The 24,641-nt window shown below is 40.3% G+C and overlaps 1 protein-coding gene across 1 annotated transcript in view; it reads left to right on the forward strand.

Moving 5' to 3' along the window:
• Nucleotides 1-24,641, forward strand: part of GALNTL6 (polypeptide N-acetylgalactosaminyltransferase like 6) — a 1,100,859-nt gene that overhangs the window by 1,070,370 nt on the left and 5,848 nt on the right. Inside the window, exons 10-11 of the mRNA XM_046656926.1 lie at nucleotides 5,642-5,758; nucleotides 13,845-13,994. Coding sequence (XP_046512882.1) covers nucleotides 5,642-5,758; nucleotides 13,845-13,994 — 267 coding nt within the window. The remainder of the gene's footprint in view (nucleotides 1-5,641; nucleotides 5,759-13,844; nucleotides 13,995-24,641) is intronic.

The raw sequence follows: 24,641 nt of genomic DNA on the forward strand, positions 1-24,641 counted from the left end.
TACTGTTGGGAGTGTAAAATGGTGCAGCCATTATATAAAACAGTATGATAATTCCTCAAAAAGTTAAACATAGAATTACCATATGATCCAACAATTTCACTCCTATGCTTATATCCAAAAGAATTGAAAACAAATAAGCAAACAGATATTTTTATGCCAATATTCACAGAAACATTATTCACAATAACCAAAAGGTGGAAACAACCCAAGTGTCCATATCAGTGGATGAATGGATAAACAAAATGTGATATATATATATATGTTTCATTATATGACATATGTGATATATATATCATATATATAAATGTGATAGATCTCACATGGTACATACAGTGGAATATTATTCAGTCTTAAAAAGAACAAAGTTCTGATGCAAGATACAATATGGGTAAACCTTGAAAACATTATGCTAAGTGAAATAGATGTGACACAAAATGACAAATGTGATATGGGTCCGCTCATCTGAGGCATCTAAAATAGGCAAATTCATAGAGTCAGTAGAATAGAGGTGACCAGGGATAAGGTAAATGGGGAACTTATTGCTCTATGGTTACACATTTGCTATTTTGGGTGATGAATACATTTTGGAAATAGTGGTAATGATGGCAGAAAATTTGGAATGTATTTAATGCCATTGAATTGTACACTTAAAAATGGTTAAAATGGTAAATTTCATATTACAGATAGTTTACTATGATTTTTTAAAAAAGTCCATGAGGAGATGCTGAAGGCCTGTGAGACTGGAAAGGAGAGGAAAGGAGTGGGACATTCAGGATGAAAGACTAGAATCAACAGAGATGGCTAATTGTGGGGCGCTGGAGGAGGCATACGGCTGTGTCTAGGGTGCCAGGCTGAGATCTTGGCTGGCTTATGCTCTGCTTATGACATTGTCAAGAATAACAGGTGATCCAGACTGAAGAATAGTTCTGGGGTAACGGACCATGCCTCATTCAGGGGTAGTTTCTCCGTATTTAAAGTGCCAACGGGACACCTCATAATATAACAGAAATGTAATTTGACTGTGACATCACCCCATTTACCATCATACTTGATTTAGCTGAAAAACTAAATAAGCAAACAAATAAATAAGTAGCAGCTAACATTGGCTGACCACTTACAGTGTTCCAGACACTGTGCTAAGCCCTTTGCATGTGTAAATTTAATCTTCACAACTACCCTCTGAGGCATGATTGTCCTCGTCTTACAAACCTTGTGCTGAGCTATACCAGATATTGTGCCCTTCCCCAAAAAAGGCCTCGCACTGTCAAATCTCCACATTTGTATTCATTTCTGTTCCCTGAGGCTACAGTGTCCTCTGTCACTCCACCCTCTAGATTCCATTCTACTCGTCCTCCAGAGCCCCCTCAGTGTCATCAGTTCTACTACATGTTCCACGCTGTCTGGCTCGGAATTGGTCATTTCCTCTTAGTCCTCACTTAGCATTTAGTAATCTAACAGAATGCTGTCCGAGTGATGTCACCTCACTAAGATTGTAGACGCCTTGAGAGCAGAAGCTGGTTTTTCTTCATCTTGGAATCTCCATTGGTACTTCTCAAAGCGCCTTTCATTCAGAAGTGCTCCTTAAATGTTGCCTTTTTATAAATGGATAAACTGGACTTTAAAAAAGAGTACATGGCTAAGATTATAGGGAAAGTATATTTGTGCCTGGTGAGCAGAACCCAGACCTGGTCTGTCTCCATTCAGTTCTCTCTCCATACGACACTAACGTCTTTCTTTCTAGTTCTGCACGTAAATTTGCGTTCTGAAATCAACCACCGTCCATAAAAGAGGAGCATCTTGATTCCTTTTACCATACTAAGATTTCATAGCCAGAAATATTAGGACTCTCAAGCCTTTCTTTCACACATGTGTTTGCTAATGTCCTCACTAGTAAAAAGCTGCCCAAAGGAGGGGACCGATTCTTTTTTATCTTTTGCTGTATACTCAACATCTAGCATAGTGCCTGGGGTATAGCAGGTACTTAATAAATACTTGTTGAATGAATCATGAACCCACTACTTCTTACCTAAAAGACCCCAAGGCTATCAGAGGGGAATTAGCAAACCATGCTGCCTCATTTGTTAAGCTGAGGCTAGTCTCTCTTTAATAACCAATTGAATTACCTATCCCTCAGCTACTAGCCACCCTGACGTGCATATCACATTTCCTTTCTCTTGTACCTCTTTTATAAAACCTCCTGTATTGGGGAGGAAAAAAACAATGGTCAAGCTGAGCCTGACTTCCCTTGCATCTCTAAGAAATCCTTTACTCTCTGCCAGACCTTTTCCTAATCCTGGCCCAAAGGGAGACGATCTCTGTAATCCTGTCATACATAATGATTCCCTTTCCCCCACTTCTCTCCTGCTTCCCACCCATTGCTAGTCAAGCTCCACCTTACTGTCTAATCCTGTTTCGAGTCTCTGAGGATTTCTTGACACAGTTTTAATGATACCAAGCCCTGAAGCTGGACATCAAAGGAGTAAAGCATAGTAATTATCTATTCTGTCACAGACGTGTTCAGTAGTCTGTGTCCCAGATTTGAGGAGTGTACATGCATGAGAACTGCTTTATCTTCAGCCACAGTTACAGAGCCCATGTTGGAAAAATATAAATCATTTGTAAATTTTCTTATCTACTTAAAAAAAACCTTTATTCAAATGAATAAACAAGTATTAGAATCAGTTCTATTGGATTTGTAGTCACCTGTTTATTACATTGGAGTCATGTTTGTGACGAGAGGAGAAGATATGAATATGTGCTGAAGAGATGGGAATAAGTAAAGAAGGGAGAGAGAAGGGAGTGAGAAGGGCCGGCTGTTAATCTTGTGTCCGGGAGCCTACCTTCTCCTACAGTAAACTCAGCATTTCCTTCTGGCGCAACTATTGGCTGGAATTTACACAGATGTAGACAATTATGCCTTTGAAACTTGAAATTGGCTTCTGAAACAGTTGATCCCATTGTCTACACAGATGCCATTTGAGTGAGAATTTAGAAAATTCAAGAGTTTAGAAAATGCTCTCTTCCATTCCCCGCCAGGCCCTTTTGAGCTCCTAGCTTTTAGAAACAGAATGAGGCTCTCTCACAGCCCTTGGTGTGTCTCCACAGGCCATTTGGCAGATTTGCCACTCGGTGTCCCTGGCCCATGTATGTTCTTTTCTTTCCCGCGTCCTCCTTTTCCAAGAGCAGAGGCCCTCCAGTAACTGAGCGCCATGCTAGCTGAGAGAGGAGGGCAAGCTCTTCCCCCGGTGGCCAAGCGGCCATCAACATGGAAGCAGCTGCCGTTTTCCTAACTATGGTCCAGGGTTCCTAGACTCAAGTAGAGGGAACAATGTGCCCTGAAGATGACTTTGGCATAAACGGATGCCGATTCTCTAAGAAGAGTGTGTCTGTGAGTTCAATGGCCCAAGAATGAAAAGAGAGCCCCGCTCAGAGTCGTGACACGCAGCTCGCAGGTTATAGACAGCTTTACAAAACCCACACGCTGGATTCAGATAAGGAAATCAAATAGGAGCTTTACAGAGGGTACCAAGCTCAAGACAGCGATAGCAAAATCAAACTTTTGACATTCTGGGTGTTTCTATTTCACCAAAGAAACTCCATCACACACCGAGGAATTGATCTTACAAAAGGCCTATTTTGAGCTTGGCTCCTCAAATTCCATAGTCAGGTTCCTCCCTAGTCCTTGTTTCAGGAAGGTGGAGAAAAGGTGAAAGAGGGGGAGTGAATCAGGCACACTCTGACACCAGCCAAGTTCATCCTGTCTTTCAGGATCTCCCATGCTACTAAGAGGAGGGATGCAATTAGTTTGCAAGAGGTGGGTGGCAAGCATTTTCCCTAATTCAGGATTCAAATGTGAAGTCAATGGGTTCCAGGAAAATGAATATGAAAGTGCTGATATGTATCCACTTATGGTTTGGTTGTTCATTTGTTTTTGCAAAAGTGTCTGTAGCTTTCCTTGGATTCTCAGAGAGGTCTGTAGGCCAAATTAGGTTAAGAACTATTGCACTGTATCCTATATTATTTCACATTCCCCCGTCCTCAGGGACAGAGACCCTGAAAGTAGAGGTGCAATATGGAAGATGAACCCCAGCTGTTGCCAAATTCCCTGAATCGAGAAACTGGTATCCACCACGTTGATTCCTTCCTGAATGACGTTTGACCAAGCTCTACCCCAAAGAAAGTGAAATATGAAATAGCTGTCTCCACCACCATCTCATCCCAGCATCACTTATTCCTTTCTTGATGCCCAGTATGTTGCATAACCACCTGCTCTCTGCCTCCTTACTCCATCCTGATAGGAATAGGCCCAGTGTGGGCATCCTTCTGGAGAGAGACTAGAGAGGCTCCGTACGGTACCCACTCATCCTGCACAAAAGAACTTTGACTGAAATTGTCACTTGAGTACATTCTGTTCTTGTCTCCTTTCTGAACAGTATCTAAAGGGATTATTATAATCCAGGACTATATAAAGGCATAAAAAGGATTGAGATAATTGAGCTTATCTAAGCATACCCACCCAAGGAACAAACTATAAACAATACTGACACTGTTCCAGGATGTGGGATTTTTTTTATTTTATTGAGGTCATATTGGTTTGTGACTGTAATTTCAGATGTACATTATTATGTATCAGTTTCTGTATAGACTGCATTGTGCTCACCACCAACAGTCTAGTTTTTACCCATCACCACGCATGTGTGCCCCTTTCCTCTTTTCGTCCGCCCCCAGACCTCCTTCTTCTCTGGTAACCATTAATCTGTTCTCTTTACAGGATGTGGTTTTGATGCTAACAGGAGAATTGGTGAAATCTTCAGGCAGGAAGATTTGACGGAGGGACGTGTCTATGTCCGGACTCTTTCTGTTGCTGTTTCTGCTGTTGATACTTTTCATAGTCCACCCTTTTCCCACCCCTCACTGCTCTGTTCCTTTTATCACTGTTAATGTGGTTGTAAAGAATTATCAGTCATTGTTTCCTCACTCTGCAGCTTTTCAAAGTTCAGACTTTACATGAAGAACCTTCGTCCAGGATAGTATTACCCCAATGGTACTGGCTTTCTTATCTTGCTAATTCTCTGGGATGACATTTAATTTATCATGCAGCAGAAATGCTAAACCAGGACAACAGGTGTAGACCAAGACCATGCCAGGCAAACTGGAACATAAAGTCACCATATCCTGCACAGAACCATGCAATGCTCAGTGATTCCCTCTCTTCCATCACACGCTTTACCTGTATCACCTGCCTTACAGTGGACCTCACTCCCAGCTAAGGTGGAAATGCTGGAAGATACTTTGAAGAAGAAGCTAGCAACTTCTAAGTAAAGAACTACCTGAAAAAGAAAGATCTCCCATTTTACAGAAGTCACTAACTCTGTGCTGCTCCTCATGTTGCATTGTCACCCACTCCTTTGTTTCAGCCAGCTGCAGCTTTGCTGTCCAACCTTCTCACGTTCTTTCACATGTAGACTAAACCATGTTATATTTGATCCCTTGACTTTTCTTCCTAAATTGCACATAAATTTAAGGCATCCTTCAATAATCATGTAACCAAAAAAACAACTACTGAATCTATACCAGGATTGTCAGGAGCTAGGGGTACAATAAAAAGCAGCCCCGTGCTCATTCTTTCTTCCTTCCACAGATTCGAAACGTGGCAGCAAACCTCTGCGTGGACAGCAAGCATGGAGCCACAGGAACCGAACTGAGGCTGGACATCTGTGTCAAGGATGGTTCTGAAAGGACATGGTCTCATGAACAGGTATGTCAGCTCCCAGAAGTCACGGGACTCTGGGGGGCTGAGGCAGGCATGGAGGGATCCAGTGGGCACAGATCTCTCGATGGGACACATGGGACCTGGGGTGAGGTCCTGGTTCCGCCACTAAGTAGCTCTGTAGTTAAGCGAATCCCTCAACTTCTTTGTTTCCATCTCTTCTCAGACCAGTTATGATCATCAATTGAGATAACGTATAAAAATGTGCTTTCAGTAACAGAAAGGATGGTAGAAATGTTGCTTGTGACCCTAGTCTTGTATTTCCTTTCCCAGAATGATAGTTTTCAAACCATGGAAAACCTACAGAGTGCTATGTAACACTTCCAACTAAATTACATGGTTTTAGTGAAAGACTTTTTGTGATCTGTAAGTTTTGGGAGACTTTATCTAATCTTATTTTTCCCCTCTGGCTGTATATTGAAAAGAATACTGTGCCTACCCCTCTTGTTGTTGTAGTGGTTTGTAATCTTACATACGAAGGATAACTTTGAGGTAATGACACTCCAACATGGACTTCATGGTATACTTTAAGACTATTTATTGCTTTTGATTGAAAAACATTTTGGGGGTCAGCCTGGTGGCATAGTGGCTAAGTTCGTGCACTCCGCTTTGACACCCCCGAGTTAATGGGTTTGGATCCCGGGCACAGACCACATACTGTTCATCAGGCCATGCTGTGGTGCCGTCCCACATACAAAATAGAGGAAGACTGGCACAGATGTTAGCTCAACCAACAATCTTCCTCAAGCAAAAAGAGGAAGATTGGCAACAGATGTTAGCTCAGGGCCAATCTTCCTCACCAAAAAAAAATAAGAAAAACATTTCACTGCAACTCAGCTTATTAAGTGAGATGTGATTCCTGACCTGCTTTGAAACTTGACAGTCCTTGTAAGGGGCTGTCCTTACATTGTGTCATCTATAAAAGAGAAGAGATAGTGGGTAAAATTGTGTCTGCTCCTTTTTAGTGTCTTAATTTTAAATTATGAAATATTTCAAGTTGGAAACTATTAAAAAATATTAAAGCATACCTTGGTGTACTCATCACACAGACTTAACAACTATCTACAGCTACTGCTGTGTTTTTTTAAAGAATAAAATTTACAGATACAGTTAAAGCCCCTTGCCCCCATCCTATTCCCCTCTCTCCCTCTGCAGAAGGATGTAACCCAAGCTCAGGATAGTATGTCCTGCCTGTGCTTTGTGCCTCCCAGAACTGTCCATAATGCCTCTCTTAAGAAAACCGAAAAAATAGACAAGCAGTTCCCAGTAAGGCATAATTCTCTCCTATAGCGCCACTCCTCAAGTGTGTTAAACTAGTAAAGTTTATTAAACTCGTATAGTATACTAGTAAAGACACACTGTGCCCAGCCTAGGATCTTAATGAGTTGCTCAGGCGTGCTGAGATTCAGCATGTTGGCACCGCCCTCTGCCAATCCCACCTTCCTTCCTGCCCGCCTCTCGCCTGCCTTACAGGGCAGGGCAGCGTCATTCAGGAAAGCAGCAGTAGACCAAGTCCACAGCACAGTCCAGAACTAATTCAGTCCGTCAGTGAACCAGCACTGCCCCTCCCCTAGCAGGTAACCTGGTGCTTGTACTCTTACCCCACAGGCTCACTGTGTTCTAGGAGGATCGTGGGCCTTGCAGTCAGGCCAACCTAGATTTCAGCCAGTTTAACCTGGGTGTCCTTGTGAAATTATTTAATCATTCTAGGCCGTAGTTCCTCCGTCTTTAAATAGGAGCAATAATATCCACCTCACAAACAGGGTTATTAAGAGAATGAATAATGTCTCTAATATAACAGCACCTTGCACATAGAGTAGGTGCAGAGTAAGTGTTTTTTCCTTTCCGCCTTCTCACAATTCCTCTCGCCAGATGGCTTTATACTAACACCAAATTAGAAGTCTCTCTCAGGTTCGAGGCGGCTGCCAAATTCCAATATTGTTCACTCCGATAAATCCTGCAGTATGTGGACACCTATCAGATGGGTTTTAATGCAGGAGCCTCAGCTCCAGGATTTACTGATGAGAATGGAATATCAGCAAAAGCGGACCGGCCTCCTGCTTCCTCTATGTGTTTCTATAAACCCCACAGGGATGTTACCAGGGATGTGAGGAACAGTGTTGGCCTGTTACCTCCAAGAAGTGATTCTGACTTCAGCCTGGGAGGAAGAGAGATGTCTTCAGAGGCCTATCAGTAAGACTGGCATTTAGACTGAAAAAGGATATTTTAAAAAAGAAAAAAGAAAAAGGAGCATGCCATGAGGAAAATCTCTGTCTGTTGGGCTAAATTTCTCTCTACCACCTCTATTTAATCAGGAAACACACCTAGCCAGCTGGTTCGTATGAAGTATACACACCTGAATGCCTGCATCAGATTGAATATTCCTATCCCCTGGAATGTTCTAGAATGAAATATGCTCTGGACTACAAATTTTATTTGACAGCTGAAAATAAACATAAATAAAACCAACTATATTGCATACACTTTAAAAATTCTTCATTTGTTCCCCCTCAGGCTAAACTGCAAAAATCTATGGCATGTAATTCAAGAAATAGCCACCAGAGAGCAGCACTAGACAAGCAGACAACCGTAGAAGAGGACCAAGACCATTTAGTTAACACATCTCTTTAAAAAGATTTCCAGTCTCTAGAGACTCTGAAAGCAGAGCCACAGGGAGATTAAACAAGGTTGACAGGAGGGGAAAAACGAATCATATTTGAAATATGTATCATCATATATTGACTTGAAGGTGAAAACATTACAAGCTGCTTTGTTTTCCGGTAATTAACTGTAAGCTTTATTCAAGATATTACTCAATGACTAATAAGAACTAGGATTCATTCTTCTACATTTAGATTAAAATTCTTAGGTCAGAAAAGAAGCCTATCAGAACAGGACAATTATAGATTTTTTTCAAAAGCATTCAAATAACACAAAAGGGGCACTTATTAGAATTGAAAGGATTCTTTTTTTAAAAAAAAAAAGGGGGGGGCAAAAATAAAACACAAATGAATAGACAAAATAGTTACATGGAAAATAAAGGAGTCTATTGAAGCACCTTCGTACGAAAATGTCTTTTGTTGCAGAACACCAGTGATGGCGAAATTTGCTTCTATGAAGAAAGCAAATGTGTGGTTCTTTTTTCCAGGGCCATCTATTTAGCTGTTTGATGTCACTGTAGCATTGTGTGCTGGCTTTCAGTTTCCTTTAGGGACCAAAAAAGAAGAAAACCCTGAATAATAAGGTTATTAAGGAGTGCCATTATGAATCCAAGGCAGACGAGAAGGCAGAAGGAAGAGCCTCCGGTGGCCATGGCCGAGTTTGGGCAGGCGGCAGGCTGTGATCTCATGCCGGGGAGGAAGCACTGCCGCAGAGCAGGCCCTCGTCCTGCTGAGGAAGCCGGCCAATGCTCCCTTTCCAGGACCTGGAGAGCGGATGTGCAAAGAGAGGCGGAAGCAAGTCAACGCACGTAGTAAAGGACAGCTTCTGGAATACATAGTCTCACTCTCGGGACACAGCATCCTGTTGGCTACAGTCCGCAAGGAGGAGCACCCAGCATCTCAGATTCCTGCCAACCACATATCAAGGAAATACAACGTAACTACCCACAGAGAGAAAAGTATTTCCAATCTTGGCAAGTCAGGTAGCAAGATTAAGATAGTAAGTATATCTGCAGTACCAAGTCTAGTGAACTATTCATATGATACAATTCAGACCCAGGCAACATCACACATACCACATTAATATTAAAGCAAAGAATTATGAGTTATGTATCGTTCTGAATCTATATCTAAAAGTATCACTTAAAGAGGAAAGTAGAAAAATTAACATCAATTTAAAATTGAAGGCTTTGAGGTTGAAAAAAAAATCAGGAGTTATTGTGTGGAAAACCTAAATGAAATCTAAATACTTCTGTCAGTAAGGAACAGCCCAAGGGTAGGAGACAAACTATGAATGTCACAATAACATCACCCAGTGCAAACACTGAAAATACTTTTGTAACGTCTGCTGCTTTCTGCTGTGACAAGATTGCGCACAGGAAAATGTGCCTAATGGGTGAAAAGTTTGATATCTGATTGGTTTGCCATGGCCATTAGGATAAGATAAATGGCATAGAAAGCATTTCAAAGACGTAAGAGAGAAAAATTTTAGCTAACGATAGGTGCAGAAGAATAAAGCAGCTGATATAATCTGAAGATGTGTCACCTGGGATGCGGGAAAGCAATCACCAGGTACTAACAGTAATGATGATGACGGCGCATAAAACATTGTGAAGACAACAGGCTAACAATCAGCCTACAGATCTAAAAATAATTATTGTCCTATATTAACATACATAGAAACAAAAGAATAAAAGTCACCTAAAGATGCCCTGAGATATAATTGCGACAATAGAAGAATAAATCTGCCAAGAGAAGACTGTGCTTATGTTTGCTTTAACACAGGTATTCTTTTGCACTTAACTGAGCCATTTAATAAAAAGTAAGAAAAGTGAAAAGAAAGTAAAGGGGCCAGCCCAGTGGCATAGCAGTTAAGTTGGCACATTCCACTTCGCCGGCCAGGGTTCGCCAGTTCGGATCTGCGGCACGGACCTACACACCGTTTATCAAACGATGTTGTGGCAGGTGTCCCACATATAAAGTAGAGGAAGATGGGCACAGAAGGTAGCTCAGAGCCACTCTTCCTCAGCAAAAAGAGGAGGATTGGCAGTGGATGTTAGCTCAGGGCTAACTGTCCGGAAAAAAAAAAAAAGTAAGAAAGTAAAAATTAAGAAAAGACTGTCTATTAAAAGAATAACAAGCCTGGAAATTGAGCATGACGGTAGCAAACCATTTATCTTCTGCAGCCTACTTTTCCCCAAACTAATAATGAGGGATTATGCTAGGTAATGATTACAGTCCCTTTCAGTTTGGTCTCCCACATGTCTAAAAAGCAAAAAGAGAAAAAGAGACAAAGAGGGAACTCAATAAACCAATCAAGACCAGAGGTTCCTACATTGGTTGGACCACTTATAATGTCAAGAAAATGTGATATTTAAATGAAATAAAGATTTAATCAATGTCGATGACAGATTTATAGGCCAGGAAATTTCTATTTCAAGAATAGGTAACTGAGCCTGGAACCATTGAAGCTGAAAGTTCAAATGATGATAATTATTGCTGATATTGTAATTAGACACAAATAGTACAAATTCATTTGAGGGACTAAAAAGACTATTTCATCTTGACAGTTATCCCAATACACTTTCCATTAGTATGATCAGCGCAAGTTTTCATTTATTCAATAGAAATTTTATTGGACATTAATTATGTGTCATGAGTTGTTCTGAGTGCTGGAAACACAAAGATAAAAACATAATTCCTACCATTAAGGATCTGACTGTCTACTGAGAGATACAGAAACATAAACGGACAGTCAGGATGAAATAAAGTCAGGGGTGGGAAGGAGTAACGAGTTGAAAGAGGACGGCTTCTTGGATGAGTGGACACCTGAACTGAATCTTAAAGGACTGAGGAGCATTAACTAGGTTGGCTGGTGAATGTTGGGCTTCCAGCCAGAGGGACTCTCATGAACAAAGTCACAGAAGAAAAATACAGCCTGATTAGTGCAAGGGACTACAAACGTGTTTTTTTAAATGGAGGTATAATTGACATACAATATTATGTTAGTTTCAGGTGTACAACCTAATAATTCATCATTTATCTGTATTGTGAAATGATCACTACAATAAGTCTAGTTAACATTTGTCACCATACACAGTTACAGAATTTTTTTTCTTGTGGTGAGAACTTTTAAGTTTACTCTCTTAGCAACTTACAAGTGTTTTATTATTGCTGGAACATAAACAAGAGGGAAAGGGATGCAGCTGGAAGAAGTTGGCAAACGCCAATGTGGAAAGTGCTTCATATGTTAAAGAGCTTGAACTTCATTCTCTAAGGGTCGTGTGAAAATATTGTGAGATTTCAGCTTGAGAGATAACATGGTCAAATAGGCATTTCAAACAGATATGAAGGAACCAAAAAAGGAAGGTAGGAAAGAAATCAATTAGGAGGTCATTTCAGTAGTCCAGACAAGAAATATTGAGAGCAAACGTAGTGGATATAGAGAAGAAGGGACTATTTCCAGTAATATTTAAAAGACGAAAAGGGCAAGACTTGGTAACTGATTAGACAGAGAAGGTAAAGATGAAAAACTCCCAGATTGACAAGTTGAATGAAATGACTACCAACTTAAGCAAAATATGGGAATAGAAACAGGCTTAGAAGGGAAGAAAATCAATTGAATTTAGGATATGTCAAATTTGAGATGTCCATGGGACATGCAATTGGGAAATCCTACACGGAGTTGTACATAACACAGACAATGACTTTTCAACATGTTGACATGGGTTGAATTGAATGTATATAAGACTAACCAGAGAAGATGCAAGGACAGGATTCAAGGGAGGACCCAGAGTTGCACCTATGTTGAAGAGATAGCTAAAAGAGAGATATGAGCAAGGAAGAGTTATAGGAGAACAGAGAGCACTATGTTTCAGAAGCCAACGGGGTAGAGTTCTGATTTGAAGGGAGTGATCAAAATCAGAAATAGCTGAATAGACACTTTTCCTTGAGACGTCATCCCCTGCATAGAATTTGAATGAGGCTAAAAACATCTCAGTCCACAATCATATTAAAAAAAAAACTCTCAGAAGAGAGACCGCACAATTCTTCATGAATCAGTTTCAAATGCCCAAACCAAAACCCCTTGTCCTTCTATTTAAAGCATTCTCTTTTGTCCTGTCTTCTGGAGAAACAAATGTAGTCATTCACCATTACTCAGACAATCAACTGTCATATGTTTAATTTACATAATTGTTTTCTGATTTTCTCCAGACCACTTAACCCAATTTTTTCAAGTTTTCCCACCACTTAACTGTTTTTGTTAGCCGTCCCTGGAATTTTGCCAGATTCTCCTTTTTTTTTCTTGCCCAGGTAGGGCCTAAAAACTGGAGTATTCTGAGGGCCTGGTTAGGGCCAAGTGTATTGTGCACATACAGGTCAGCATTGTGCTTGCTTTTCCATCAACAGGGTCTCCCTGACAGCTCTTCGCTTTGTAAGTCACAGCTTGGCTTCACACAGTCAGGCCTGCTTTAAGTCTTATTCCAAGAATTATATAACCTCCTTGAAATTTTAGAATTGGAAGAAATCATAGGGCTTGTCTATTTTCCTACCTACTTAAGGATTTCTCCTACTGGAGCCCTCAAATGATTGTTCAGCTCAAATTCAAGACAATACCCTTCCCTTACAGAAATGTTGTTGTTTTTCTAAATTTAATAAATTGTAAAATCAATTTAGTGCATCATAAGTAGCATTTTTTGTAAATAATAGAATGGAATGGACAGGATAGAGTAGACCAGGATAGGAAAAGATTGGATGGAATATCAGGGTCTATCAAATGCAGTAAGGATAAATATCGTTTCATGAAACTTCTGTTTCAGTCTGGGCAGGGGGATTCTATGTGTGTGTGTAAACTGTGTCTCCTACTGTTACAGTCCAAAACTTTCTACACTGCCCTGCAGAATTGCTCTTACCAACCCCAGGAAATTAATTTTCCTATTCTTTGCTTCATCAGGCTTAGCTTTCACTTAAACCAAATTTTTCAAGTTGCTAGTTTAACTCTACTCCGGGTCTTTTTTCAGTTAATCTGCTAACTGTGTAGCATTTGATCCAGTAACATTTTATCTAAATGAAAGCAGTAAAGAGCTTCATTAAAGAGTTACTTCCTCTCGGTCTCTCTCTCTCTCTCTCTCTCTCTCTCTCTCTCTCTCTCCTCTTTCTTTCCATGCCACGCCTCTGTTATTTTTCCTGCTACCTAACTGGAAACTCCTCATTTGCATATTTTTTGGGAGCCTGGGCCAAAGGTGCCACTGTCACTGCTACAGAGCTTTATGGCACCTGCCTTTTTCAACACCTCTGTTATGCCTGCCGAGACAGGCAGGAGCTCTACGTTCCTAAAAGACATTCCTCCTCCTGCTCTCGAATCTCTCTGAATTAAACTCACTGTCCCTTTTCTGCTATTGTTGCTTTGTTAGCTCTTTACTTTTGGTTGGAGAGAAGATATTCGACCCGGTGAGCCACTGCACACCCGAAAATTCTGCTTCGATGCGATCTCACACAACAGCCCAGTCACCCTCTATGACTGTCATGGTATGAAGGGGAACCAGCTGTGGGGACACCGGAAGGTAAGAGTCAGCTCGCTGTGGGCATTCTGAAACTGCTGGGCTTAAGGTTTTCTAACCCAAAGCTTTTTTTAAAAAAACACCCTGTTTTGATTTAAATTGTTCCCTGGACATATGTATATACATTTGGCTCACACATTTAGAGACCATCAGCAAAGATTAGGGGAAATATAAAGTGTGTAGGAAGGGGCCTTGATTTTGGCTTTGTTATGTGTACACCCATCACAGCCAGTTATGCTTGAAAAATTGCTTTGAGCCAGAACACTAACACTGCCATGAGCAGGACTGGTCTTAACTCAGACAACTCCAAAACAGAGGGACCATGTACCCAATAAATAAGTGTACACATGTAGAATTTTTAAGAACCCCAATTTGCACACTCACACACACAGATTAACACATCTATTCATTTATTATATATCGCCAGCTCATGTGCTTGGGAGCTGTCTGGGTTTAGACAATTAATTTACACAAATATTTATACATTCATATAGATGCAATTATTGCAACACTTATGCAGAAAGTGACCTTTTTGTAATTTTGCCAAAATCCTGCTCAAGTAGAGCAAAGAAGAATTTATTTGGAGAATTTAAAAGTTTAAAAAATCATAAAGTTAATATTTAATGATAGAAAAAATAGTTCAAAAACAAAAATAAAATCATACTTTATTGAGTTGATAAAATAAACAGCAATTAAATTTTTATTTGAAAATATTTTCATTAAGTTGTCTTTTGATAACTTTTTAGGATAGCATACAAATTTTTTGTTTCAATATCTTTAGTTTTTTGTGTTTTTTTCTTTTTTTGAGGAAGATCAGCCCTGAGCTAACTGCTGCCAATCCTCCTCTTTTTGCTGAGGAAGGTTGTCCCTGAGCTAACGTTCATGCCCATCTTTTTGTACGTTACACATGGGACGCCTACCACAGCTTGGCTTGCCAAACGGTGCCATGTGCACACCCAGGATCCGAACTGGCGAACCCCGGGCTGCCGAAGCAGAACGTGCACACTTAACCACTGTGCCACCAGGCCTGCCCCAACATCTTTAGTTTTTAAGGCAGGACTCGACTACCAGCAAGTACTTCATAAGCTCCATTCCGCCCCTCAGGTTCGTGAAACTACTGTGGGGGCCTTCCCAGCCAGATAGAGGATGTCCTCTGCTTGCTTTTCACACTCTGGCATAATTCAACCTTACCCCAGACAATAAGGAAAATGTCATACCTACCACTTTAATCATGAGCTTTAGCTATCCTGTGGCTAAGGTAAAGTCAGTATCCCCTAAAATTACAGAAAGCTAGAGGGAAGAATCTTCAGAGAATCAACATGGGGGGACCGTTGGTTCTGATCCTCTTCCATCACTTAAGCTTGCTGGTATTCTCCTCTTAGAGGTGGGCACCTAACATTGTACTCAAAGGCAGTCTCATCTGTACGAGAATATTCTGCATACCACCACCCTCACAACATCCGGCAGATTGTGGCTCTGTGTCCAGAAAAAGTACAAAACATCAATTATTATATCCTCCTACAAAACAATTTAAAATCAAAAGAGATAACAAGAAGATGGCATCAGATATAATAGGGAGGAAGGGCAGACATCACTGCAATAGGAAAACCCTACTGTTTTCCTTATGAAATACATCATAAAGAATGAATCTTGTCCAACCTTTTTGCTATTCAATATGATACAGTTTGTACATGGTGCAATAAGGAAGCTTTTTGTTTTGGTTTGGTTTTACGATTATATTCTGACCTTTAAGAAGTTGCTTTCCGGGTACATCAATAAAATACTTGATTGTCCATTTGCCTAGAATGCTGGTGGTTCCTGATGAATAGACTCTTTCTCATTATGTGCATTTATAGCATGAGAGACAGAACGCTCAATAAGGTGCATGTAAGCCAAGAAAATACGGGTTTTCATTAGGGAGCTTACAAAAGCTTACAGATGGATAAGACCAAGTAATATACAGGCACACAGAGCTCCTGGGAGAAAAAACAGCTGCAGGGATTTCAAGAGGTAACTCTTACAGCTTTAACACTTTAAACCTTCCCAGGATCCTAGGGGACTTGTGAAGGAAACCACTAGATACAATTGTGCTGTGGCTCTTTTCTCACATCTTTTTGTAGCTGTTGGCCTTGCATGACTTAGCAAAAGGTTACACTCACTCCGTATTTCTATAACAAACAAGGTATTTATACATAATCAGGAACATGCCAACGTTTCCTCAAACTGGAAAGTTTCTGAAATATCTCTTCTTGGGCGATGACTTAGGCAGACCTAGTCAGATGTGCCTGTTTTAGAAAGTTCCTCTTGTTTATTCCTAGGGCTATTCCCAAGGCATAGAGAAGTCTCTAGCGGTGCTACCTGTCTAGTTAGATAAACTACTTGGCCCTGGGGGCTTCCAGACAGTGTAGCAGTCTTTTGAGTCAGCTTTTGTGCTCCTCCGTTTTATTAGCATATTCATGAATCAACAGGATCCCTGACTCTAATTGCCTCAAGGATTCAGTAGGCCATCTCCTAAGCTCCTAAGGTAATCATCATCATTACCTCCAACAGTTAAGGAGGCATTGAGCTAGTGCTTTACCCACATTATCTCAAACCTCACCACCACCTAGGTGCTGTTATATATAATTCACAGAGGAAGAAACTGATACTAGCAGATTTATGGCAGAGCCAACATTCAAACTCAGGGACGTCTGGCTTAAAGTCTCTGCTCTTTCCTCTGCCATGCTCTTAAGAAATCAGATCAATATTCCCTGGAAGATTTCCCCAAAGCCTGTTGGATTCAGCATCACTGATGGCAGCCAATCCCTCCTCCCAGCTACATGGAGATTTCCTGGTGAGGGAAGGGAGCCAGAAACTACCTTTCTCGAGTGGGTGAAGGTTGTCGTCAGGCCCCATTTTCTGACACTTCCACAGCCATCAGCTCTCAGTTGTTGTTGTGTTTTCTGGGGGTTTTGGGGAAGATTTCTCTCTTTTTTTCAGCTTTGTTGATATATAATTGACATATAATATTGTAAACATTTTAGGTGTACAATGTAATGATTTGAGATAGATATATATATATATATATATATATATATATATATATATATATATAGTGAAATGATTGCCACAATAGGTTTAGTTAACACACTCATCACCTCACATAGTCACAATTATTTTGTGGGATGAGAACTTTTAAGATCTACTCTCTTCAGCAACTTTCAAGTGTACAATACACTATTGTTAACTATTGTCCCCATGTCGTACATTACACCCCTAGAACTTATTCATCGTGTAACTGGAAGTTTGTACCTTTTGGTCACCTTCACCCATTTTTCCTACCCCCAGCCCCTAGCTTTCAGTTATTTTTACATATGGCTCTTTGCCACCACAGGAAAAGAAGGGAATCCCTATTCTGTGGTCTTGTAATAGGTTCAGTTGCACAACTGTATCCCGCAAAAGCTGGTACCCAGAACAAGGAATCCCAGTCTTGGTTTTCTTTTACCACCAGGGGGACCCCTGTTGCAAGAACAATAAGTTGTTGAAGTGACCTCAGTAAAAATATTTAAATCATCACCCAACATCTGAAACAAGAGACTATCTTCCCTCTTCAACTCCTACATCGAATCAGTCACTAAGACTTGTCCACCCCCTCCGTCTGCCAAAATCTCGAAAATCCATCCTCTCTATTCCCTGATTGTAGCCCTTGCCATCTTATCCCTGAATTACTGCAATAGCTTCCTAAAGGGTGGCCCTGCCTCCTGTAACCCATCTTCCATCCTGACGTTAGGGGGAATTTCCACAAAATCTGTTCATTGCATTCCCCTGTTTTATAACTTTATTTGATTTCCCATTGAGTAGAAGATAAAGTGCCCCCCTCTCCCAGTTCTTATCCTGACCCTTCGCAGTCTGGTCAACATAATAGTTGCCTATCAAGCCTAACACATCCTAATTCATCCTGAAACTATTATGTGACCTTTAAAAAGTTATTTCACATCTACGATTTTCAACTTTTTCATCAATATAACAGAGATAATAACTGAGATATACCATGTAAAACTTCTAGCATGGTTTCTGACCATATTATCAAATTTCCATCCATGTGGATGACAAATGCACTTTTTACATTGAAAATAGCATCACTATAGGAATCTATCCTAAGCAATATTAACTATTGCTATCCCCCCCCAAATTGAGAGCTATCTCCCATGTCCTTTTCTTTTTAAGTAAACATTTTTATTGGAGTATAATATATATCCTAATTTGGGTTTCCCCAGGTGTATACCCTGAAATGAGAATTTGAGTGCAAGTGGTTTATTTGGGAGATGGCCCAAAAAATTTTGGTAGGAAGTGGAGAAGTGAAATGCAGAAGGGATGGGAGCCAATAAAGGGGGCACTATCAAGGTAGTACACTGTGAGCAACTAGAGCTCAATCCTGCTGAAGATCTCCAGAAATGGTAGAGAACGCACATCAGAGAACAACAGAGTTGGCATGGTTATATACCACTCCAGTCAGTCTTAGGTCAGGATGACTCCTGAGGGGAGGGGAGCTGTTCTCTGACACCTGTGGGCTGCTGCTCTTACAGACAGAACTGTTCTTGAGACCAGAGAAAGCCCTTAGGGAGGGAGACACAGTACCCAACCACTGGAAGTTGGGCCAGCATGCACCAAAATGGTGAGGCCTGAAGAGCTACATGCAGGATATAGATACTGCATGAGAATCCAGTTGCCCCACATCCTCGTCAACACTTAGCATTGTCAGTCTGTTTTTCTTTTCCTTTTATCATTCTGTGGTTGTAGAGTGATGTCACACACTTGTTAGCTGTTTTGGATATCTTCTTGTGAAGGACCCATTAAATCTTTTGACCATTTTTTAACACGAGCTGTCTGGCTTTTCCTTACAGATGTTTGGGAGTTTTTTTAATATGTCTAGATACAAGTGCTTTGTTGGACATATGTATTATAAATATCTTATTTCAGTTGATGTCTTGCGTTTTCTTTCTTGTGGAGTATCTTGATGAAGAGCTATTCTTTGTGATTAGTGCTTTTTGTGTCCTGCTTAGGAAATCTTTGCCCACACCAAAGTCATGAAGATAGTCTTTTAAGTCATTTTTGGAAGTTTTATTGTTTAATCTCCTACAATTTGGTATATAATTCCCTGAAACATTTTTACATGTACAATGTAAGATGGAGGTTGATTCTTCTTTTCATATTTTTATCCAATTGATCAATCACCATTTATTTTAAAGACCATTTTTTCCCACTGCATGGAAGTGGCACCTTCGTCATAAGTCAAATCTTCAAGTTTTTACCATCTGACCAAATAGTCTTAGCCATACAGAAATGAACTAATTTAATCTAATAAGAGGCATATCCAAAAACCCGCAACAACCATCACCCTTCGTGGTGAAATGTTAAAGCTTTCCTCCAGAGACTGGGAACCAAATACAATCTCTGCTCTCATCATTTCTATTCAACATTGTACAGGAAAGCCTACCCAGAGCAATCTGACAAGATAAGGAAATTAAAAGATAGGTAGAAGAATTGGGAAGGAAGAAATAAAACAGTATATTCACAGATAACATAGGTGGGTATATAGAAAATCCAAAAGATTATACATCTACACTATTAAAATTAATAGGCAAATTTAGCATAGTCCTGGATACAAGGTAAATATCAGAAAATCAATTGTCTGTATCCTAGCAACAAAAAATAGAAAATTAAATTCAAAAATGATTCCATTTGGTCATCAGAGAATACATCAAATAACTATGAGTAAATCTCACAACAGGCATACAAGACCTTTACACAGAAAACTGCAAAACATCACTAAGAGGGATTTTAAATAAATATAGAGGGCTCTGTCATGTTCAAGGATAATGAGACTCAATATCGTAAAGATGTCAGTTCTCAAACGAATGTACACATTTAAGGCAAAACCAATCAAGTCCCAGGAGGTTTATTTGTGGAAATTGATAAGCTGATTCTGAAACTTATATGGAAATCAAAGGGTCAAGAACAGCCAAGAAAATGTTGAAGAAGAAAAAGAACAAGTATCCAACATTATAAAGGTGCCAGCTACCAAAACATTATAGAAGTACATTTATTAAGGCAGTGGGCTATTGGCATAAGGATTGACTGACTGGAGTTCTCTGGAAGGTGAGGACATTGGTATTTTTTGAAGACCCCTAAAAGGTTCTAATGGGCAGCCAGATGAAGAATCACTTTTCTACCTCCAGTTTTTACCTACTTTCTTTACCCTCCTCCTCCCGCCTCCTCCTTTGGTTGGAATTTGCCCTTCTACTTGCATTCCTATGCTATTTTGTCCCCTCTTTGTACTTGTAACATTGTATTATGCATAGTTAGTCTCCCCTCAGAGATGTTAACTGCCTGAGGGCAGGAACTTTTCCTTTTATTTCTATATGGCCCCACCTAATCTCTAACATGTAAAGTTCCTAAATAAGCATTCTTTAAATGGCTTAAAGAACCACTGGGTTCAATTATTGACATGATCCTCTCCTTCTTGAACCCCAAGCTGTGCTGGATAAAACTTAACACATCTCTTTGTCTCAGAACCACACACACAGCCTCCCCAAAGACCAAAAGTGAAAGGTTTAAATTACTTTTCCTAGTTGCTCTCTGGGGTGTTCTTATAGTCTAATTTCCATAAGAAAGGGCTTAAAAATAACATTGAACAGAAAATATAGATAAGAAGGTACCTGTCAGGCTAAATTGATAACAGGGCGACAGTCATGTTAGTGTAAAAAGTGAGCGAGTGGAATTCTTGACATGTGCCTCCATTTGACTATTGCAACTTGTGATATATACCAGGATTTTGGCCTCTTAGCTCATAAAATCCTGCTGGTCCACAAAGATGCCTGAGGGAAGGCCACAGGTTGTTACCGTTAAATCATTGTGATTAGGTATTGATCCAAGACCAAAATGAGGAAAGCATATGCAAAGTTTAATTAAAAGGAATGTGACTCAACTTTGTTTGGTTATAGGAAGCATCACCACAAAATCCTGGACTGTGGTCGTGCTTAGGCAGTCACACTGTGCCAGGTCATCCCACCCATTTCTGGACCTCCCCAAGTATTAGAAAGCTCTGCCCTGGTCTTTGGTACCACACAAATTAAATTCATTCATTTTGCTCAAGACATTTCCCAAACACTTGAACAAGGCTTGTCTCATCTTTACTCTTTACTTCTGATTAAATGGGCCAATTTTCTGCCACTGCTCTTCCCGTGACTTAATTTGGATCTACGCCAACCTCCTGAACACTCACTCCTAGTCTACTCCAGAGAGTCCTAATGAGTGGCATGATGCCCACAACAGAACACAATAGTCTAGGTGTGTTTTAACCAAAGAAAGTATAATGAGTTTCTAGCACCCTTCGTTATGAGCTTATAGCACCCTTTTGTTATGAGCAATTACTTCACTTAATTTAGCTTGAGTTGATTGATTTTCTGCCTTACCCACACATACTCAGCTTCTTAATTATTTTCAGTATGAAAAAACCCACAGTCTTTTTCTCTCCTTTTGCTATACAGATGCATCTCTGCAATCTTAACCCTGTATAGTTCATTTTTTATATTTGTGTAGCTGTCCACTTGTTTCTATTAAATTCTATCTCATCAGATTTACCGCAACCTGGATTTTGACTCTTTGATCCAACTTATTAACATTTATTTATCTATCGTATAATAGACGTGACATTGATCCATTAATGAGCATCATTTGGATAAAGTTACTCATCCAGATACAAATTCACCTAATAGTAACATCTTCTAGCCCATGTTTCTCCAGCTTTCCCGTAAGAAAACAAAGATGGACTTTTCAAATATCTTGCTGAAAACCAAATGCACAATGTCGACATCATATCCCTATTTGTAATAGGACACTTAAGTCACCGTAGCCTAAGCTATGATCTTTGATTCAAACGGACGATTCAACGTCCTCGTCAAAGAAGAGGGGCGAGAACTCCCAGGAGGGGAATGCGTTCACCCCAGCCTCGAAGCTACCTTCTCAGTAAACGGTGTTATCATCTTCCCATTTTGCTTTGATCTGTGTGTCCAAACCGGCTGAAGTCATTTAATTGTCATGACCTTTTAACTTTTGCCATTTCTAGGTAACTTAGCAATATTCTTACTGATTATCATTTTACCTAACACACCTAACTGCCATTCACCGGTCACTCCGAAGTAGAAAGACTCTGTCACAGAATATTTCAGGCTCTAACATACGGACAAAGGCTTCCTGAATTGAATGCCTGCCAAGATCTAGATTGACAAACAGAAAAGAATCTTGGTAATCGGAACTAGAAAAAAATTTACATTGGTCTTTGCTAATGAGAACAGTTCCTCCTTACTGAGCAAGTGTGGGGTTGGAGCCAGACTGTTAGTTGGCTCAGCCGAGAAGAGGGATGAAATGTAACTCAGAGGTCGAGAGCAGAGGCTCTGGGTCCTGAGGGACCTGTGATTCGAGTTCTGGCTCCACTGTGGATCCCAGCTCTGGGATCTCGGGGAACTTTCTTGCTATGTTTTCCTTGTTGTGTTTTCCTTACTCTGCTTCTCTTTCCTGATTTATAAAATGAGGATAATAATAGTATCTACCCTGGAAGATTATCGTAATGATTAGATAAGATCTAAATGTATCTAAGACATGGCACTTAATAACAGTTCAATTAATGTTAGCTATTACTATTCCATGTGCTCAACAAACTGTTTTCTGCTTTGATTTTAGCTCTCTAAGTAAGTTTGCATGAAGGAAAAGATGGGCTCATTAGCTGTATTTCTATACTGCACATGTCTGTACTATTGTAGACACTTAGTTATAGCTAAACGTTAGAATGTAAATTCCCTGAGAGCAGGAATTTTCCTCTGTCTGCTTTCATGCAGTACCTGAAACACTGCTTGACACAAAGTAAGTGCTTAATTAGTATTTGCTAAATGAATAGATAAACGAACCTAGCTTCCCGTTTGTCTGCATTCACTATCTCATCACATTGTTTACGTGGTTTAGGTAGATAAAACGAGAAAATCGAGCAGAACACTTAGCGCTGCCAGACACATAGATACATACTCGATAAACAGTAGCCATTATTACATCCACCTGACTCCGAGCAGGTTTGCTGAGGGGAGATAAAAAGCTACGGACAGATGGAAACAAGATATGGAACAGATGGGTTTTCTCTACCCTTGGAGATTTCAGTCTAGTGGGGAAGCAGACAAAAATAATTAAATAAATTGTGTAAGGATAAAATGAGAACACAAAACTCTGGGCTTTACCCAGGTCAGAAAACTCTTCTCCGAAAAACTAACTTTTAAATGGAGGCTTAAAAAATGAGTAGGAATTAGATAAGTGAAGAGAGTGATAGAGAAAAAGATCCCAAATGTGCAAAGTCCCTGAGGTAGGTAAGATTTTAGTTTTCTTGGAAAAACAAAGAGAAGCCAGTTGAAAAGTATGTGTGAGAGAAAATGATGAACTGTAAGGCCATACATCTGGCCAGGGCAGGACTACACAAGACATTGTAGGCCATGCGAAGAATTTAGCTAAGAGACTAGGAAGTCTTTGAATGGTTTGAAAAGCAGGGATCTAACAAATCCAAATGGATTTTTTAATGATTCTGGCTGCTCTGAGGAGAACTGAAGATACACTCACGTACGTCACTTGCCTACAGCCCAGAGAAGCCAGGGAGAGGAGCAGGGGGAAGGGGTGAAGGTCTCTGTAGCGGGCACCATCTCAGCACACACACCAAGGGGCTCTGTCAAGGCAGTAAGAAGCATTACTTCTGATTGGCCGAATTAGCCACCGATGCAAGAAGACCAATTTTCTTCTCCTGTGAGGAATTGTACCTGTCAAAGAAAAAAATGGATAAGAATAGACAATAACACTGCTTTGTCCCTGTTATGCCTATCAAGGTGCTATTTGCATTTTCCTAGATGCCAACAGGAAAAATAGGCAGAAAAAACCTACCTAATTTGTCTTTCTTGCAGAACTCAAAGGACATTCATACATCAACCTTGTTCTTCTCCACAACACTAAGAGATGGGAAGGCAGGTAGTTTTATCCCTTATCTCACCCCGCTCTCCTCCTTTCTCCTCCATTCATTTTGCAGGTGGAAAACCTAAATCACCAACAAATGAAGTGACCATCAAAGGTTACTGTCAGCAAAAACACTAGGATGAAAAACTAGTCTCATCATTCCAAGCCTTCATTCTTTCATATCCATGTTAGACACAAAAGGCGTTGGATGCGAAGGAGTTGTCTCTCACAAAAGCCTTCTCTTTCAATGTATGTTACACAGACAGGAATAGTCACTAGGAGGGAGTAATTCAGTTCTCCCGACATCGCAGAGTGGAGCTGTCTGTCCTGAGGTCCACTCTGTATCTGACTGCTTACTGAGCATCTAAACCGGGCTGTCCCATAAATGCCTCCAATTCATTATACCTAAAACAGAAATCACCACCCCACTCCCAATCCTCTTGCTCTTTCTACATTTCTAGCCTCAACACTGCTTTCCCTCCTGTTGTCCACTTCTTCCCCCTACCTTTACCCCCGCATCCCATTAATCAGAACACCCTACACATTTACTTTTCAAATCTCTCAGACCTTTTCTCAGGCCACTCCCAACTCGTCTTCATAGCTTTTGCTTTTGCCTCAGGCTAAATC

Source organism: Equus quagga, chromosome 3 (genome assembly GCF_021613505.1).
Source record: "Equus quagga isolate Etosha38 chromosome 3, UCLA_HA_Equagga_1.0, whole genome shotgun sequence".
NCBI classification, from domain to species: domain Eukaryota; kingdom Metazoa; phylum Chordata; class Mammalia; order Perissodactyla; family Equidae; genus Equus; species Equus quagga.